The 13,430-nt window shown below is 38.9% G+C and overlaps 1 protein-coding gene across 2 annotated transcripts in view; it reads left to right on the plus strand.

Moving 5' to 3' along the window:
* LOC126969208 (villin-like protein quail) overlaps positions 1 to 13,430 on the plus strand; it is a 45,106-nt gene that overhangs the window by 29,935 nt on the left and 1,741 nt on the right. For both annotated transcript variants that reach the window (XM_050814535.1, XM_050814534.1), the window contains exons 7-15: positions 1,859 to 2,155; positions 2,721 to 2,924; positions 3,853 to 3,939; positions 4,469 to 4,562; positions 7,099 to 7,350; positions 8,916 to 9,053; positions 10,466 to 10,624; positions 11,630 to 11,736; positions 13,119 to 13,301. In XM_050814535.1, the coding sequence (XP_050670492.1) occupies positions 1,859 to 2,155; positions 2,721 to 2,924; positions 3,853 to 3,939; positions 4,469 to 4,562; positions 7,099 to 7,350; positions 8,916 to 9,053; positions 10,466 to 10,624; positions 11,630 to 11,736; positions 13,119 to 13,301 (1,521 nt within the window). The remainder of the gene's footprint in view (positions 1 to 1,858; positions 2,156 to 2,720; positions 2,925 to 3,852; positions 3,940 to 4,468; positions 4,563 to 7,098; positions 7,351 to 8,915; positions 9,054 to 10,465; positions 10,625 to 11,629; positions 11,737 to 13,118; positions 13,302 to 13,430) is intronic.

The raw sequence follows: 13,430 nt of genomic DNA on the forward strand, positions 1-13,430 counted from the left end.
ATAATAATAGTTTTTTATGAGGAAAACTTTGTTGTACATAGAATAAAGTTAGAGCGCAATAGGTTAAACCGTTGACTCTCACCACAGTGCCCCCAGTTCTATCTACGCCCGCCACGTACCTATGCGTTTTTGGTTTTTGAAGTGAAACCTTCTTTAGCGGCGTTGAGCAATTTTCTTGAGATGGTTACAAAATGTTAAACTCGCGTCAGGACACGTGGCCCCACCGAAAATTCGTAAGACAGTTGTTGAAATTATGGATTTATACTTCTAACTAATTATTGTTCGGTTATTCAACTTAATGTCATTGGACCAGTCAGTGATTGAGTCGTTGTGATTGCCAAGCCGAAACACCATCAGGTCGAGGGATCGAATATTTTTACAGATTAATTATTTGGTTTTAAAGCTTTGTCATTAGCGAGGACTCACCCTAACGCGATAGTTATACTCGTATTAATTTGTTACTTATTATTTTGTTTTTTTTTTATTATTGTATCAGTTTTAGAGATTGGCGATGATGATACTGGTAATGAAGATAGTGAAAGAGTCGTTGAAATTATGGATGAAAGTTGATTTTTCCCAGAAGTAAACTTTTAAATGTAAAATAGTTGTAATTGGTCTGAAATGTAATTTTTTTATGTAATATAAATTGTCATTGTTGTTGTGCGATAGCGCAATTAATGAATATTGTATATAATCACATAAATGCTAGTACTTTTGTACTGATAAATAAAGCAAAGTCGCAAAAAAACTATGGACGAACATATTCAAATATATTTATTCAAAGTAGGATTTAAAATCACTTGTTGCACGTCTAAAACTACAACTTTTTTAAAAAAGCCCTTACACATTCTTTAAAGGCCGGAAAAGCTCCTGTGATTCATCTGGTGTTCCAAGAGAATGTGGGCTCGTTTGTCCTCATTTTCCATAAAAAAATATACCGCAGACCTGAGAATAACGGGGGCGAGAAACTCAGCGGCCTCCTTTTTTTAAATAAATTTTGTTTAATTTAATATCTTACAAAAAAATTTTTCAGACGTATTAAACAGCCTGAGGGTGGTTGCTCCATTCCCAATCTATGGTATTTTTAACAATTCTTTTGAATTTCGTAACACATTTGTGTTGTACATTTTCTGGGATCATGTTGATTAATTATTTACTTTATTGAAGACAAAAATATAAACAAAATATTAAATATACGTTCAAATTATAACTAACTAAAATAATTACAATTGCTCCCTTGGAACGTCTCGTTGAGAACATAGATGTTGAAGACAAAACGACATCTTTAAGTCATCCGCATATATAAGGGGATTGCAATGTTTGAAACAACATGAGATATCATTTGCGAAGAGTACAATTAGTAAAGGTCCTAGGATAGATCCTTGAGGGACGCCTGATATGGCAACAACAGGTGAAGAGACCAATGCCCATTATTGGCCATAGACTGAACACGACTTTGTAGTTACCAACTGAACCAACGCCTTGGATTTCGTTGTAGGAAAGTTTTTTAAAAAGTATGAGATGGTCCACCTTGTCAAACGCCTTCTTGAAGTCTGTGTAAATAGTTTCAATGTGTGCTATCTGATCCAAAATGTTAAAGCACATATACATCCCCCAACAAAAGACTTACTAACTCGACTATACCAAGTAGTAGGCAAAACAAGTTTATGTTTGTTCTAATGTATAAATGCATATATCTGCCACATTGTTCCTGGTGTTAATATTATGCCAGACAACATCTGGAGCCCATAAGAAGTGTCTCTTTGTCTTTTTGAAAAGAAAATATATCAATTTAAATAATTTTACAGCATACGGAGTCAAAAGACGTGTTCGTGTAATATGTTGCATATTGTTTCAGTGTGTGTACATACTAGACGCCGGCACTCGTGGTGTATGGGCCTGGGTGGGCGGCAACATTCGCAGCGCGTGCAGCCGAGGCGCACTAGCTTCAGCCCGCGGCCTGGCTCGCGCCCGCCGCTACTCGGGCCCCGTGTCCATCACTGTGTCCGGCCGGGAGCCGCTGGAGTTCGCCGCCTTGTTCCATGACTGGCACTGGAGCGACTCCCGTCGCGACGTGAGGCTGCGCGCTGCTCGCTCGGCCACTACCAGGCTCGATGCGGACAGTCTTGCTAATAACGCTTGGTTGGCGGCTGAAGTGAGTGCGAAGTTGTTTAATAATAAGATTTAGAATTTAATAATAAGTGTTGGGAAGGGTCGTCCTAGGCGTATATCCCATGTACAGATGGAACAATTACTGGCAGGTCAAGTTTACCAAGATTTAGTGCAGTAAGTAGTGCAGTAGTGTCATGTATGTAGAAGATGCCAGAGATCGTGTCAGGACCGTGGTCATATCATATTTTACATAACCTAACACTCTGGAAAACAGGTGCAAATTCATAGTAAATATTTTATTTGCACGTCAGCAGTCCTTAAGACCAAAAGGAAGAGTTTTAAAGGGCACACGAAAAATTTACACTATTTCAAAGGGCTCTCCTGCTAGATGGTCATCATATTAATCGTCCATATTATTAATACCACGCCATTCGGATCTGTTATTACTGCACTAATAAAAATCACAAACAGAATCCAACGATTATTTTCATCATATTTTCTGGCCATATCCATATGGCCTTTTTCAGTTAAGTCAGGAAAGGGTAAATAATATATCGGTTCGAAATTAGGCTACTGCTTATAAATAATATTTTTGTTGTAATCTTTAGACGCAGGTGCCAGATGATGGATCAGGTGCTCTTCGTATGTGGCGCGTGCGTAAAACCACGGAGTGTGAGCGAGACAGCACCGTGCAAACTCTGCAAGAGGTCGAGCGACCTCAGCAAGCTGTCTTCTACGACCAGGATTGCTTTATCGTACACTACACTTACCACGCGCCGACTGGGGACCAAACTATTATATACTATTGGATGGTTTGTTCATTACCTATCACAAACCCATAAATATATTAACTTTTTAATTAGGCACCGTAAAGTAATAACTTTTTAATTTTTATGGCAAATGGGCGTCATTAATAGAGCACGGCAATACTTCAAGCCGGCCCACATTCTAGCGGTGCACAAAGCGCAGGTCCGGCCACACATGGAGTATTGCTGTCATCTCTGGTCTGGCGCACCCCAGTATCAGCTCGATCCATTTGACCGCTTGGAACGCAGAGCAGCTCGAATTGTCGGGGACCCAGTGCTCTGTGAACGGCTGGATCACTTGGCGTTGCGTAGAGACGTTGCTTCATTGTGTGTCTTCTACCGCATTTATCACGGGGAGTGTTCCGTAGAGCTGTTTAACTTGATTCGTGCCGCCGAATTCCACCTTCGCACGACACGCCGTAAGTTTGGATATCATCCCCACCATCTGGATGTGTGGCGGTCCTCCACAGTGCGGTTTTCAAGGAACTTTCTTCCACCTACTACAAAGCTGTGGAATGAGCTTCCTTGTGCGGTGTTTCCGGGACGATACGACATGGGCACCTTCAAAAAAAGCGCGTACACGTTCCTTAAAGGCTGACAGCGCTCCTGTGATTCCTCTAGTGTTGCAAGAGATTGTGGGCGGCGGTGATCACTTAACAACAGGTGACCCGTACGCTCGTTTGTCCTCCTATTAGATAAAAAAAATGTGTATAAAGACCGTTTACTGTCTTTGAGGTTGCCATACGTGATTTTTTGGTGGTATCCGTATTATCTGGCTAAGAAAGTTCCTTGAAAACCGTACCGAAGCAATATTCAAATACTTTGCACTATTTTATTCTACTTTCAGGCTACCACATCATCTTAATTGATATCACTGTCTCTTCAAAATTTTTTCACATGATTGACCACAACTGTTGCTTTTGCTTATTTTCAGGGTGGCTCTTCACCAAATGATCTAAGAAATTTGGGAGCGAAAGAAGCTAAGGACCTCTATACTAAGTTAGGGCGCCTTCCTATACAGGTATTGTTATTATTTTCACAATACGTAGTTTCACTTTTCGACACAAATTGTTACCCGCTACTTCTTTCCCATTAACCAGTTGAACTGTATAAGTTCATATACACAAAACACTCATACTCGTATATCTCTCATTAGTATGGCAGCCCCTATCAAAACTTCTTGACAAAATGTATTATGAAATTCAAGAGAATTATTAAAAAACGTTTGTGTGGTAAACGTTACTAATAAATAATAATAATATAATCTAAATGTTTTTCGTTCAGTTGCCACAGATTGGGAATGGAACGACCGACCTCGGGCTATTTAATAATATGTTTTATTGTACGATATTACATTGCTACCTTAATTTTTATGAAAAAAAGAAGCCCGCTGAGTTTGTTGCGGCCGTTCTTCTCAGGTCTGAGGCATACATTACGTATGGGTGGTAGTTTTTGACTTTCAATAAGTGATATCATGATATCCTTTGAATAGAAATATTTGAACTTGAATAACGATCGCATTGACAATAATTATTAATTGTGTTTTCTAGTCTTGGGTACATCAAGGAAAGGAACCGGCCCATTTCCTTCAAATATTTAAAGGACGTATGATAACTTTCTGTGGAAGCGCTACTGACTATGACCGTAAGTTGCTAACACCCGATTTATATATTCAGTTGAAATTTTAAAATGTTCCGTTTTCTAAGTCTGAATCCCTTTTCTGCTTTTGAAGTTCCAATATCCAATCTTAAGGATTTCTTTGAGACGTGGAGGAGGACATGAAGGAGTTTCAATGCTATTCTCAGTATATGATTTGTATGAATGTAACATGTAATCGTTTCTTGTGTCTGAACTTCAATATTAAGATTATAATTTCTAAATGCAAGCTCAGAAATATTGACACATAACATAAAATCAGATATTTGTTTCTCATTAAAAACTTAGTCACATGAGAACATAAAATTCTATATGCCTGAGTCATGAACGATGGTTCGGTAATTCTTCTTAGCTCGGGTGTAATCAGGGTGTGGTGCGTGTGCGAGCGAGAGTGGGCATATCATACTGGGTTACGTCTTCTAAGTCTTAAGTCTTCTTGGTACAATTCACCTGACCCCTTTCAGCACATCGCACGCCAAAAACAATTGCAAGTGGTTCACCTGATGAAAAGTAAAAACCAACCGCTCTTGGACATCCGATATACTAAAGGTTCAGAGATGATTGCCGGCTAACTAGGTGAGAGTATGCTTAGGCTTGAAAGTCCCTTCTAGTTCGTATCAATACGGGAATACAGCAGCTGGTAGATCTATTTATTGAGCGAAGCGAAGGGAACTGAGCAGAGACTCCAATTGATTTCTGTGTTAAATTGTTTCTCGGCCATTTCGGCCGTAAGGTGGGTAGTAAGATGAGGACAGGTATCGGTGGTGCACATCTTCCTAGGCGATGTGCAAAACCGATCTTCTAGGTAAGGGAGATAATCCCGACAGAAAAATCCAGTGCGCACCCCGCAAGGGCAGCCCCAGACCGTAACCGCCACTTGGACTGCGAGGAAGGCAACCTCTCTAAAAAATCCCCTAACCCTATGGTATGGAAAACGCGCTAAGAGGATGAATGGCTGGCGGGATAGATTAGTTCCTAGCGTCCAACCTCAACGGATATCTCGGGTATCTCGGCTAACAACTTTCATATCAGCTCCTGTCATGACAGCATCTCAGACCATTCACCAGCTCTACTTACCGACTCTACAGCAATCCTCAACAGACAAAAACACGAGTCACTTTACAATCACAATACCGATTGGCCCTCGTTTAGGGATTTTCTAGAAGAGAATATTAACCTTAGGATCCCACTTAAAAAGAGGATGTCGAGCAAGCCACAAAATATGTAACATGTCTCACTCAGGAGGCTGCTTGGAGGAATACACCCGAATCTAGTGGATTTTCCTTTGCGCTGATGGTGACGTCTATCTTGAAAACCCAAATCGAAGAAAAAAGAAGATTGAGACGCGTCTGTCATACAAGTAGACACCCAACAGATAAAAGAAACTTCAACAGAGCATGCCTTAGCTTAAAGAAAGCTATCGAAGTCTTCCATAATAACAAATTCAAGCAGTTTCTAGAGTCCTTGAGCGCGGAAAGGACTTCTGATTGTTCATACCAATGATGAGGTCCACCAGTACACAAAGATTCCACTAGTCAAGCAAGAAATTGCGGCAACTCGAGATAAATATAGAACTGGTTTAGAAGTCCACCCAAACAAGCTTGCTCATGAGCTCCTTGTATATAACCGTCCATAACGACTAAAAAGAGCATGTGATCTCTGAACTAGACAAATAGAGAAATCTAAATAAAAGAGTCCTTCTCGCTAGAAAAGGGCCTCTGCACATCGCATCCCCTTATACCACCTGCTTATAGTAGAATCTACTGATTGCAGATAGTTAATTTATATAAAAAAAATCTGGACCGATTTAAAAAAAAATTGAACTCAAAAAAGCTTTCGAAATTTTCTAGGTTATCGAACAGAATTTTGAATTTCGACTTGATTCAATCATTATAATTAAAAACAAACGTGATTTACAAATTATTCTAAATTGGCACGCGCTATTTATATTTATTTAAAAATTGAGCCGAATGATCAAATCACAATAAGTTTCAATTGTTTTGTTTTTGTACACAGACTAAGTTTACAAATATACGCTGCGGCCGCAGCGAAGCGGTACGGCGACCGACTGCGGCATCCTAGTTTATTTATTAGGAAGCCAACATGCAATACAACTATCTTAATCTATAATTTATTTTTTTTCATTTAACTCAACATGTATAATAGGTATAAATAGACATTGTTTGTTTACAACTTAAAGCTAAGATAATTTTGAAAAGTATAACAAAAATAAAGACTAGCAAAAGGCTGATAAAAAATAATTGTGTACTTACATAAGAAACAAGGAAAACAAAAGTAAATAAAAACAATACTTATGAACAATGACTAACAATCTTTTATAGATTTTTTAACTTCTTTTTTGAAACATGGGGCAGAATGTCAAAAAATATCTATGTCAGCTCTTTTAACCAAATTGTTGTAGGTGACAGAGAGGTTGTTGTCAGTCATATATCATTGTAAGAGTTGGCATGCCAGCTGGTATCAACATGATGCGCAAGGCTGTTTCATAGTTTGCTTCGAACAGCTAGCGGACGTCGAGTTGTTTCCCCCGCGCGAGCGTTAATCCGGGTGTCTGGTCAGTACGCCCGCGAAGCCCGCGGCGTGGAAGTGGGCCGCAAGATGAACGGGAGCCGTGCGTGCGAGCAGGAGCGAGGATCGTGCTACATCCTGCGGGAGAGCGCGCGTGTGTGGGTGTGGTGCGCTGTGACCGCCACCGGCGACGAGCGGGAGGTGGCCAAGAACATGGCCGCCGCCGAGCACACGCTCATCATGCAGGGTAACTACTAGATACACATTGCATACTAAATTAATTTTACCAACATTTATGGACGATGCCGGATTCGAATCCGCGTCTCTCGGGTTACGTGTCAGCGCTCTTACCAACTAAGCCGACCGTCCGTATGCATGATACGTAAATCTTGGTACGTTTGTTCAACTCCGGGGTTTGGGGTCAACCCAAATAATTGTATACGTACTAGAAAATTGATTTGAGAACTCACGCCTTCAAATATAAACATCTAACAATTTTGGTACAAATTTTTGTATATACTTAATCCCGGAAATGAGGAATAATACTTAACACCAGTGGTAGGCTCCTTTGCACAGGATAGGGTATAAGTAAGCATTATTGTTTCGGTCGGAAGGGCGCGGTAGCTAGTGAAATTATTGGGCAAATGAGACTTGACATCTTATGGCTCAAGGTGACGAGTGCAATTGTAGTGCCGCTCAGAATTTTTGGGTTTTTCAACAATCTTGAACGACACTGCATTGTAATGGGCAGGGCATGTCAATTACCATGCGTGGCATGAAAAAGAAAAATAGGGACGCTCGAATGAAGCCAAGCTCTATAACATAAATATATAAGAGGTAGGAGCAGGGGCGTGCATATTATATAAGGAATTAGGCAGTGCCTACCTCGTTTAAACCGAAATATATATATATAGCACTAGTGTTAAAGTTGTTTTAGTTTAATTTGGGTCCGTTATTTTATTACCAAACTTTATTAAACACGCTCTCATAAAATTTTAAATATCTACGGTAAGCTATCATTGCATATTCCAAAGCTCAACTACGACTAGTTAGATATACAGTGCCTTTCTTATTGAATCTATCGCTACTTCGTAAAGGGTTGAGCTAATGAGAAGAAGTAGCAAGAAACTCATTGCCACTCTTTAATATCAAGATTTACATTTCCATCGATTTACAAATCATTTCAATTAAAATATAATATGTAAAATGATGCAACAAACATACTCAAACGTCAAATAGTCAATGCCTTACACGAGTAAGTCAAAAATCTGCATCATCCACACACACTGTAAATAAATAAAGGTATTCTGTGAGCATTTTATAAGCGATTATAAATAATATATATACATATCTATATATATAAAAACTTTTAATAATCTGAAACCTAGTCTCCGGCAACAGGATCATCCTGCCACCACAAGCAGCGCCCGTTCACGATCATAACGCATGAGCCAGCCACCGCCTCCCTCAACAATATTTAAGCGAAGGCGACAACCCGTCCCATGTCGCCGCCATAAGCAGTGACATTTAAGCGGGCATGATGAAAACTGTCACAAGAACTCCACCAAATAACAAAAAACAAGAATGTTCATCTACAATATATTCAACGACACTCACTAAACACCTCTACTTACAATTTGACCATTTTGCTTATATTATTATAATTATAAAAACTATTATATTTAATTAAGGGTAATTAAAGCCATGCCTTGCTAGAAAATCAATGCACGCCACTGGGTAGCAGTAAGTGTATGTATGTATGTATGTACTAAACTAAGAGAGGTAGGTTATTTTAAAAATAGTTTGTTTTAGGAAAAGAGAATGCAGATTTCTGGTCTGCCCTGGGAGATCGGCGACAGCTGTTGGTAGCATCACCATTAAAAGAACTGAAGCGACCGCTGCCTCCTCGACTATTTTATGTCTCTTCTAATACACCTGGATTATACAATTGTACGTAGCTTACTTTACATTTATATATTAATTACTAGCTGACCCGACAGACGTTGTTCTGTATATAATAAATAAAATTATGTCTTTATATGAATTTGTCAATAATATATCATAACATCAAAAATTACTTCGTAAAATATGCACCCTGCTGTCGTAATGAAATTGTTTCACAGCAGAACTGATTCTCTCATAGAAATTATGTATGGACACATCAAAGGAAATGGAATCGAAATGGAGGAAACGAATGTTATACATATATAAAACATTTTTTTTAAGAATTATTACTGACTCGATCTTTACTTATATGGCTAACGTAGGATGAAGTCGTCGGTAAATGCCAGCTAGCCACTGACATCTACTAGATACCATTGGACTGGCGGCTGTCAAAGTGCTTTTGTGCCTGTTTGATATTCGCCATTTTGGCGCTGTTGGCCATGTAGCGAGAGTCTGCGCTACTAAAACTAGAGATGACAACCTCAGCAAACATCGATAAATGGTAGGAGAATTTACAAAAAAAAATTGTGTAATTTATTACGTTGATTATAATTTATTTACTTTATTAGTATAAATAACACGGAAAACGAACGAAATAATTCAAAATTTAAAGCGAATATTTCAGAGTATTGTACGTTCCTTCGCAGCCATTTGTATTATACGTTCAAATTAGTTCTCTGGACGCTCGCGAGTGGTGTTTCAAATAGGCACAAGAAACTATATAATAATATGGAACAGCCTATCCAGTGGTATTTATACAGGTCAGTGCAGCTAGCAGTCCGATCTAAAGAAAATGTTTTTAACAGCTAGGTTAATTTTATTACTTATAAAAATTAAAACTTGACGTCACAGCAGAGAGGGAAGCGGTTTCACAAATGTAAGAAAGAACTTGGCTTTGAAAACCCGTAAAACTTTTGTGACGTAAAATATGTAGGGCCACTTTGTTGTTCGAGAATAGATATACATCTGTCCTTAGGGCTTGTACACAAAACTGCGATGCGACGGCGATGCGATGCGATTTCGAAAAATTTTTTTTCGTCGGTTTTCAAAGCTTTATATTTTTGAAGAAAATAGTTTCCATCGGGATTCATAATAGTAATAAATGGATGAACCCAAAATCTTCATCGTTTCTTTGTCCTGTATCTAATAAGCAATAATAAAAGTGCACACTTCTTTTTACGATCCATGTCACGACCTAGTTTTCAATTCAAAATACGTTTAGTACGGTTAACGGTCGTCGAAGGAATGGTCACCCTGGGAGACGCCTTGCCGCACGAAATCGCATCGCAGCAATTCGTGTCGTAATTTTCTGCGTTGCGAATTCGCATCGCAGTTTTGTGTTCAAACCCTTACGGTCGAGGGCACGCGTTTGTTAGCACTTGTAGTTGTTTATCTACGTGTTTTGTCTACGTTTCCAGTTGAGGAGATAACATCGTTCAGCCAGTACGAGCTGTGCCCGGAGATGTGCGCTATGGTAGACGCGCACGCGGCAGGCCTGTTCCTGTGGCTCGGAGCGCACGCGTGCACCAGACACAAGGACGACGCTCTCAACATCGCGCTCTCCTACTGCGCACAAGGTAATTTTATTATTCTATACTATTGCTTTGCAACGAGTGGATCCGCCCGCAATCACACCTGCCTACTGTAACATTAACTGCCTAATGTAATGGCTGGTGTTAACTGTTCTTAATATTTATGTTTAAAAAAAATACCTAAGTATTTTTTTTATTTTTTTATTTCATCTTTTTTTATTTAACAGTATACCTTCTTATGCATAAAACTAAAATATTGATATAAATACTTCTTAAGTACAGTAGTCGTGAGCGAAGTGATGCATTTGCACCACGCATAAACCTACACAGGTTTCTGTGGCGCATCTTAGTCTTAAGTTTTAATAAAAAAAAAACCGAAGCACTCCAAGAACACATATTCCTGGAACTAACCAACCCCTATGCCCCTCTGTCGCCTAAAATTCGTGAGAAGCAACAAAGATTCCAGAAAGAAGATGATGTCCCGACATTCTGAAAGGGAGGCAGGAGCTTTTGATGGCATTGACGTTTAGAACGTCATTGTGCAAAATATATAAACTTGTTTTTATGATTTTAAAACAATTGCCGATACAAGGGGGTGACGAAATAATTTTGTCGATGGTACATTACCTTCCTTGTCTTCCAAAATATATTTTACCGTAACTGTAAGTGGTTCCTCTACGTAATAGCTATTTTTTTTAATTTGATTACATTTTTTTATGACAATAAGGGACGAGACGAGCAGGACGTTCAACTGGTGGTAATTGCTCAGGATTCTTAAAAAATCCAAAAACTCTTAGCGTCACTACAATTGCGCTCGTCACCTTGAGACATAAAATGTTAAGTCTCACTCGGCCAGTAATCTCACTAGCTACGGCGCCCTTCAGACCGAAACACATTCTTAAATATTGCTGCTTCACGGCAGACAAAGGCGCCGTTGTGGTACCCATAATCTAGCCGGCATCCTCTGCAAAGGAGCCTCCCACTGGTAAACATACAAGAACTAGATGTAATTAATGATTATTATTAATTACTACATGTCATTAATTTCAGATCCTGCAGTTAGAAACCAAGAAACCCCAATATTCGTTGTCAGTCAAGGTCGGGAACCACCAAACTTCACTGGGCTCTTCCCTCATTGGAAAAGCACCATGTGGAAAGTAAGAGAGATTTACTAGAAAAAACATTATTCCAGCTATAGCTGGCAAATCATATTTAAATAACAAAACATGATTAATGTAATGTAACCTGTTAGTAATCGGTATTACATTATGTTAATCATGTATTGGAAATGTTAATCCATACTTAAAGTTAGGGTGCCAACTTCTTGTCGTTACCCTACGTAACTAAGAAAAAGAAAAGAAATATTCCTGTCAAATTTTGCAAAATTTCGCTCTTTAACCTTCGCTTCGAATTACGGTATAAAAAGGCAAATCAAATCAAAATCAATTTATGTAGGTCAAGCAAATGACACTGATGAATGTCAAAAGTTTTCTTTTACTTACTCTTTCTCTCCATAGCTTTTTTCGCCTAATAATACAAATAGCAAATATCTTGGTTTTGGAAGGCGGTAGACACCAGCTGCACTGTATCATCGTGTACCTATAAGTTGATATTCATGCCCCCCTTTGTACCTACCGCACATAATGTGCGGAACGATACCAGATTATACAACGTCCTTTTATTTTTGAATAAAGTCAACTCAAGGTTAAATAAACTTTATTCAAATAGTTTTAAACTAAACGCATTTGAATCGTCATTAAATTACTGAATCTACCATATGTTCGAAAAAAGTTGAGCTTGTGAGAAGAACATACAACAAACTCAACAACCACCCTCAAAGCAATTTGTATTTTACAATTATTGTTGTACCTAATACTAACATAGCAAATTAGTTTGTAAGGTGCTTCATGCAATATAATATGTATCATGATCAAAGATAAAAAGTGTTTTAAATATGAATATTTCATAAAAAATAATTTAGAATATACTGTATAAATATAAATTATCGTACCTATATTGGACGTATCAACCTTTAGAGCTTGAATTCATTGTTTGTGTAAGAATGCTTTGCAGGACCTGACACGCTGCCTCATATACCAAAGCAGGACTAATCAGTGTTGTTGCTGGATACCTCATGTCGAATGTTTCTGGGTCGCAGCGCGAATGGATGACGGTGTTCAAACATGAAGACCAACTTCATGCAACCTCTCAGTTCGGTCGCTGACCATCAACTGATGCCTCAGCTTGCTACTAGCATCACTATGATACTGGTTTCTCTTCTAGAACGTAGATCTTCGAGTGGTAACACGATACTATACGTGTGCCTTTCGAGCAAAACACCAGTTGCTATTGGAGATCTAACATGACAACGTTTACGTTCGAATAAACTAATCACAAGCAAAATATCTATTTGTAAACATTTTGCATATTCTTGGTTTATTACCAGGTATAACTTTATAACAAGCTTGTTCGTAGGGCCGCTTTATTTTTGAATTTGAATTACTCTAGCGTGATTGCAGAAAATATTGTTATTGTTCAGGGGCACAAAACATTCAGCGCTATAATTAGTGCACTGGAGGGAAAGGCGATCATTCGGGTCGGTAGCACTCTGCAGAATGGCACTTCTGAGAACCAGTTCGATCTACACGACAAATATTCTCTGTCAGTACTGCGAGGTCCCAAGGAACACTTGCCGCATGACGTCGATCCTCTGGCCAAAGAGGTGAGCTGACAACTTTTGGTCCAAACATTACCGTCTATGGACTGCAAAATGTCTAAGAGTTTTTAACGCGATTTTATTATTTATTGTACGTTACGTTGCTTAATTGTGTGTCTTCTACCGAATTTATCA

Source organism: Leptidea sinapis, chromosome 17 (genome assembly GCF_905404315.1).
Source record: "Leptidea sinapis chromosome 17, ilLepSina1.1, whole genome shotgun sequence".
NCBI classification, from domain to species: Eukaryota; Metazoa; Arthropoda; class Insecta; order Lepidoptera; family Pieridae; genus Leptidea; species Leptidea sinapis.